At 44.1% G+C, this 7,081-nt stretch overlaps 1 protein-coding gene across 4 annotated transcripts; it reads left to right on the forward strand.

Moving 5' to 3' along the window:
• Window positions 1-925: 925 nt before the first annotated feature.
• Window positions 926-6,490, forward strand: PDP2 (pyruvate dehydrogenase phosphatase catalytic subunit 2). 4 transcript variants are annotated; one of them, XM_068693430.1, is made up of 2 exons: window positions 926-1,062; window positions 3,210-6,490. In XM_068693430.1, exon 2 carries the CDS (start codon window positions 3,265-3,267, stop codon window positions 4,867-4,869), a length of 1,605 nt encoding a protein of 534 aa, XP_068549531.1. In that variant the 5' UTR covers window positions 926-1,062; window positions 3,210-3,264; the 3' UTR covers window positions 4,870-6,490. The 4 variants fall into 4 exon arrangements, with proteins under 4 accessions (XP_068549531.1, XP_068549534.1, XP_068549533.1 ...); XM_068693433.1 differs by having other exon boundaries at window positions 950-1,057; window positions 3,215-6,490; XM_068693432.1 differs by having other exon boundaries at window positions 957-1,103.
• The last annotated feature ends 591 nt before the right edge of the window (window positions 6,491-7,081 follow it).

The raw sequence follows: 7,081 nt of genomic DNA on the forward strand, positions 1-7,081 counted from the left end.
AAATAAACATTCAGACTCACAAAGATGATCACACATCTGTCCACTGCAGATAATGTGGGAACACACTTATCTCGTGTGGGATACCTGCAACACATTATGTAAATGAAAAACGCTTCAGTACAAGAAGCCAGGAAAATCAAAAATGAACTATCATCCTATCAAAGCCCCATATGAGCCTCTGTTTTTGCAGAATCACTACTTCAAGTCAAGGTCTATCGGTATCCAGTAAGTAATAACCAATAACTACTTATTAACCACGATGCACTTTGGGCTCATTCCTTCTCTCATTACTAAATGACTCAACAGAAATTTTAACCATGACAGACGCTGAAAACTAGAAAGAATATGGCAAAAAGGGGGATCCAGGTGTCTGAACCTCTAATTGTTGTTGCTCTTAACTTACAGGGTCTGCCGTTTTCAAAGGGGCTTTGTGATTTGGAGCCTTATCAGCTGGCCGCCCCAGCACCAAAAGATGTGTAATTTTATTTTTAAAAAGAACAAAGGAGAGTTCCTGCAAAGAGTAACCTTTGTTGAAGTCTAATAATGGATTCTTTATAAATGGATAATGGATTCTTTCTTAATGGAGAATTTAGTTTATTAATCTAAAGCAGGAGGAGGGCGGGGACTGCAGCCGAGGGCACGGCGCTGCCGACCGTGAGGGCGGCTCAGGGGACAGGAGGTGACAGCAGGTGACGGGACCCGGCACGGCCCCCACGGGTCGGGTCAGGCCGTGCCCGGGGGTGTTTCTCCTCCCCGCCAGCAGCAGCAGAGCTGGCACCGCTTGGCGGAGGCGGCGCTGAAGGAACATGGCGGCGGGGCGGCAGCCCCACACAGCCCCCGCCCGCCCCGCCCCGCCATGTCCTGACAGGAACCCGCGGCCCCGCCCCGCCGCGGCCGTTCCTCGGGGCGGCTCCGGCGGGGGCGGCTCCGGCAGGGGAGGCGCGGGTTGGGCGGCGGGGCCGTCGCTCAGCGCCCGGCACTTGAGCGGCGCCGGAGAGCCCGGAACCCGCGGGGCGCGTGGCGGCGGCTGCGGCCGGGACCGGACTGGAGCGGAGCCCTGCGGTAAGGGACGGGGTCGGAGGCACCGCTTCGGCCGCCTGCGGGTGAGCCGCGAGGGCTCCGGTGGGCTCGGAGGAAGCGCTGCTGCTGGCACTGCGCCGCTTGAGGCGGGTGGGAGCGGCTCCTGCTTCATGGGCTGTAGCCTGGCGCCTTAATTAGCACCGCCCGGCGCCCTAATTAGCGCCGCTACCGCTTTGTAACGCGGGCGGTGGCTGGGGTGGGCGCTGGGGCTGTGGGTGTAGGTTCAGCTGTGTGCTCAGGACCCTGTCGGTGCTGCCCGGCCTTGGGCAGGGAGGTGTGTGCATGGTGCTGGGGTATCTGCTGCGGAAGGGAAGGAAAACCCCAGCGAGGTGCAGCCACCGCTGCGAGCAGGGTCAGTCACGTTGACATGCTGCTCCTGTAAGGGTGTCTGATCAAGAACAGGGGAGTTGTCAGGGTTCGGATCCCGCCTGGCTCGGAAGGGTGGGACGGGAGGGAAGCAGCAGTGGGGAGCGGCCTGGGCAAGGCTGACAAATGAGGCTCGTCTGCTGCTGCTGCTGTTCTTTGGTTCCTCCTGGCTTTTTTCTGGTTGTGTTCTCTGTGCAGCACAATAGGTGGCCGTGGGAGAGGTCCTTGTCCCAGGAGACCACAGGCAAGCGCTGAGCCATGAACTGGTAGTGGCTTTGCCATCTGCTCTCCCGATGGCAGCAGTGATCAGGCAGTGTCCTTGCCTGTCCTCACAGTGTCCCCGGTGTCAGAGTTGTGGGATCCTTGGTGGAACAGCCTGTCTGCTCTCTGCTGTTGTGGGGCACAGGGGGTACACTTCGGTCTTGTTTCCCAGATAGGATTTTAGTTGAGTCCTTGGGTTGGAGCAGTAGGCATTCTGATTACAGTAGCTCACATTTGTGTTTAGCTTCTGCTGATTTCTTAGAACGTTTTTATTTATGCAGCTGGCTGGATGGCCTTAGTGCTGCTTCACAGAGTGCACTGCGTAAAACAAACAAATAAAAACCAGTACTGCAGTAGTACATAGATAGCATCGTTGGACTGGGACCTGGAGTACCTTGTGCTGGAGGCAACCTGCAAGTGGTTCAGAGCTCTGAGAAAACTACATTGTTCAAACAGGCTGCCAGTATAATTTTCTGGGAGTAATTGTACTTGTGGTGCTACAATACAGTTAGCTTTTAAGTCCTTGGGGCAAAGCTCTGTTGTGAATTAAGCATCTAGACATGTGTGCCTCTCCCAGCTTGAATAGCTTATTTAAAGGAGGAAGAGAGATGATGCACCGTCCCCATGGCAGCTGAAGAACCTCATCTGTTCAGGTGTGCCCAAGGTTTCAGTGCTGTTGGCAGCAGAACTCTTCACAGCTGCTTGATTTAATTGCACTCCAAATGAACATGCCTAACTGCAAACCTATAAAAGTCATCAGTGCAGCTGTGGCAGAACTTTCTCTTTGTCCAAGTGCACAGTGCTGTGATAAATACATTAATTGACCAGGAGTCCAGTCTGACTTGAGCTGTGCAGAAATCCTACCAATGTTAAGACCTGGAAGGTACAAAAAAAGAATCAAGCTTATAAGCTGGAACAGAATTGGAAAGGTAAGCTAGCTTGCTCTAGATGTGAAGCTTGTGGCAATTTATATAAAACGTTAATCTGTCTGCCACATCTTTCAGTTCTGTGGGATTTGACTACTTACTCTCCTGGCTCTGATGTTTAGAAGAAACATTTTGTGATTTAGAATGATTTAGGAGTAGAGTTGTACTTTAGCAGACATTTTAAAAGTTGTCCATTAATTGCCAAATAGATCCAACACGTTTGAGATATTTGTCTTCCTTGTCCTGTTAGACAAAGCTTTCCACTGAACAGTGTACGTTTCTTGTAATGTTGGAATTATGTCCTAATCGTGCCATAATAAGAAAAAGCATGCTTGTAAATAAAAATGAGCTTTCCTGTTGGGTTAGTTGGTAGGGGGAGTCATATCCTAAGTTAAATTCACCAAGGTTGTTATTAAGTAATGGAAATTGTATCGCTTCTAAGATGCCTCTATCCATAGCAGTCTTTTCTGCAAAAAAGTTCTGAATGTTTCTGTGAGCTCTAGACTTTCTTTGTATTGCTGTATGGAAAGGTTCTTGTGAAACTTGCCTTACACCTTTCCAATTCTTATATTCCAGACTACAAGGACGTTCTGCTTGACTGAAGGAAGTTGTTCAATTTGTGGAGTGACCTATGATGTCAAGAACTGTATCATCCTGGATCTTAAGCTCAGCAAGAAACAGCATTGTTTTACAACGAAAAGGACGTTTGTACTCCATATGCATCCCAAATAGACAGAAAATAAAATGGAAGCTTGTCTTCTCCAAAAGACTTCTATACCCTGCTGCAAGCTGCAGCTTAGACAATGTCTTCTCCTTAAAAAAAGCATTCAGACACACCTCCACCGAAGAAGAACAATTCTCTTTCCAGTTGTCTCCATCACAAATTAATGATATTCTCAGAGCAGGTGAATTATCCCATAAAATACTGGATTTGAATTCTAAAAATACAAATTCTGTGTTGAGATTTGAAAGTAACCAGCTGGCATCCAACACCCCTATTGAAGACCGCAGAAGTGCAGCCACTTGCTTGCAGACCAGAGGCATGATGTTTGGTGTCTTTGATGGTCATGCAGGTTCTGCGTGTGCACAGGCAGTAAGTGAGAGACTCCTTCATTATATAGCGGTTTCTCTCATGTCTCGGCAAGCACTGGAGGAGATTGAGCTTGCTGTGGAGTGCATGAAACCAGTTATGCCTATTCTGCAGTTGCACAAGCATCCAAATGATGTGGAGTACCGAGAGATAACTTCGCAGTACTTTGAGAATCTCCGGGTTTACTGGCAACACTTACTGGACCTGGACATTGAGCCAGGATTTAGTTTAGAAGAAGCCATGGTAAGTGCATTCAAAAGGTTAGACTCGGATATATCACTGGAAGTTCAGGCTCCCCAGGAAAACGAGCTGATGAGAAATCTTGCCCTTCAGGTGGCTTTTTCTGGTGCAACAGCATGTGTAGCTCATGTTGATGGTGTTCACTTACATGTTGCAAATGCTGGTGATTGCAGAGCAATTCTAGGGGTTCGGGAAGAAGATGGAACATGGTCTACTCTTCCTCTAACGCGAGACCACAATGCCTTTGATGAGTTTGAAATTAGAAGATTAAAGAGAGAACATCCTAGATCTGAGGAGAAAACTCTGTTTGTGAATGACAGGCTACTGGGGATTCTCATGCCCTCCAGAGCTTTTGGAGATGTGCAATTAAAATGGAGTAAAGAACTGCAACACAGTGTTCTTGAGAACAGCTGTGATGCTGAGGCTTTAAATATTTATCAGTATGTTCCTCCAAACTACCATACACCCCCTTACCTAACTGCGGAGCCTGAAGTCACATACCACAAATTAAGAGGCAAGGATAAGTTTCTCATTATTGCTTCAGATGGACTATGGGAGATGCTCAGTAATGAACAAGTTGTAAAACTAGTTGCTGGACACCTTACAGAGCTTAATGAGCAGAAACCACAACTAGCTTTTGAGAAACCAGTTAATTTGGGTTATATGCACAACTTGTTACTTAAGAGGAAAAACCGAGGCATTGCCTCACTTGACCAGAACATAGCTACTCATTTAATAAGGCATGCAATTGGAGATAATGAATACGGCGAGGTGGACCAAGAGAAACTTGCTGCAATGTTGACACTGCCTGAAGACCTTGCAAGAATGTACAGAGATGATATCACAGTTACTGTGGTGTATTTTAATTCAGAAACAATTGAAAACTATTACAGAAACAATGAGTAGATACTTGCACTGCTGCTGTTCTATACTGCTAGTTGATTTTGATACTGAGACCATCACTGTCTTTCTTTGATAGCCAAGCTGTTATCAGTGTTATGGTCTGAAAGTTCCTAAACCTTCTTTGTTACTGACTAGTCTTGAAAATAACCTCTCTAGAAGTAAATTTGGTGAAAGTTCCCTGGCTTTCACAGTGTGTACACATTGAAGAAAAATGTTTTGATGAAAGTTCACTGCAATGCAACTGAACTAAAGATTGCTGACCAAGTTATGATTCCATGGGAACCACTGGTAAAACTTTCCGAACAAACAAATGAGACAGATTTCAATGAGACTGGTAAAATTTCATAGGGAGATGGATAATACCTGTAGCTGCATGGAGTGTAGGAAAGCTCTGCTGTTGTGGAAAACAAGTAGCATCCTATTGAAGCACTGTAACTGAATTAAATAAACAAACCTTTATTTGATGTAGCAGTGTCAGATATTTGCCTTTTGTACGTGAAGCTTAATTTTAAAGACAGCACTAAAGAAAATGGTTCAGACAGCCCTGGAACTATTGGACATTGTTTTCCGTACAGATTAAGATAAGAAACAAAGCCATATTTTCTTTGGCAATTATTTAAGTGTGAATGCATATCCTCCTAATTGTGTGTGGATTTGTATGCCAACTTCAAACTCAAAAGCACATCAGGGACTTCATGGTCCCCTGCCTGGGAATTAACAGTACTAGACTTGAGCATTTATGCACCTACTTGCTTAAAGAATAAATCATTTTCTTAAGTATTGATGTATGAGGTGTTGCAAATCAAATCCACCAACTGTAATTTAAATGAAGGTTGACAGATCCAGAAGTTCAGAAGTACATCTAAAGGTAAATACAGCAAAACACACAGCACCCTTCTCTTCAGATTTGACTTAAAAATAAAAGTACTGGTGTTTCACTAAAATACATTTAATCTTCTTGTCTTTGGGCAGGAGCTTGTTGTTACAGCTGCAGTTATTTTCTCTAATGAATGTATGTTCTAAGCTCTGAATGTATTCTTTTGTGTATTTTATAACAATTCTCTTTTATACTGTTTTCAAGGGTGATTATCTAAAGCTTGCAAATTAGCTGTATTTTCTTAAATTCCACATATGGTGTTCTCTGGTGGCTCTTTTCCTTGTTTATGCTCAGCAGTAATTGTTGCCAGCAAAAATGTGCTCTGGGAATACAGGACTGTTTACTGCTGTTGCTACCAAGAAAGAACCTGTGTGGGTGTGTCACAGCAAATATAAATAAAATTATTTTTTTTCCTCTGTTTCACTTAAAATAAAAGCATTATCCTTCTGCGCTTCAGCAGATGAAAAAGGGCTTCAATTTTCATCCTAAACTTTTAAGCAAATGAGATCTTGGCGATAAACTAGTAGCAGTTGTGGATTTGGGCCTTTTTATGTACTTTTCCTCCACGTAAGACTTCTCAATGCTTTTCCAGGCATCTAATTAATCTATTTTAAGACACTTTAAACAGTTTTTTCTTTCCTATTAAATATTTGTGCTTTTGACTACACAGGATTTACCTGTAATTCAGTATTACAACTGCAATCGCTAAATGCATTCTTATATTAAACCTTTGTTCCAGAAAAACAACTTACTATTTTTTCTTTGAGTACATGTATTGGAATATACGCACCAATTCAACTTGAAGGCAGGTAGTTCTATTTTTTGGATGAAATGAGTAGAGTTCAATATCAGCAAACCAGGGTTGGCTTGAGAAATCTTTGATCTCAGAAAGGTTTAGGTATGTGCAAGGTATTAAAGAGGATGCTGAAATTCCTGTCATTTGGTCCAGTAATTTAAAGTATACCCACCTCCCTGAGGCAGGTACTGTGGAGCAAAATTTCATGTGCTAGAAAAAGGCAACCAATTAAGGCAACTGGTTGAGGAGAAAAGTGCCCTTATGCAGTATTCCTGAACCCCTTTGTATTTATGTGGGCAATTTTCATTTGCTCTTACAGTACCTTACATGCTTCACTGCTTTAATTTTAGACATAAAGCAGTAAAAGAATGCATTCCTCAATTACTTCTTAATAAAAAGTTACTTCACAGTGTGCCTAGAGGAACAAGGGGCTAGACCACGCTAGAGCTGATACTAAATTATGCAATTTTAATGAAGATGATTTAGAAAACTTGTGCTGTAGAGAAAACCTATGAATTCTGAAGTACAGCAAACCATCTAGT

This window comes from Anas acuta, chromosome 10, assembly GCF_963932015.1.
Source record: "Anas acuta chromosome 10, bAnaAcu1.1, whole genome shotgun sequence".
Taxonomy (NCBI): Eukaryota; Metazoa; Chordata; class Aves; order Anseriformes; family Anatidae; genus Anas; species Anas acuta.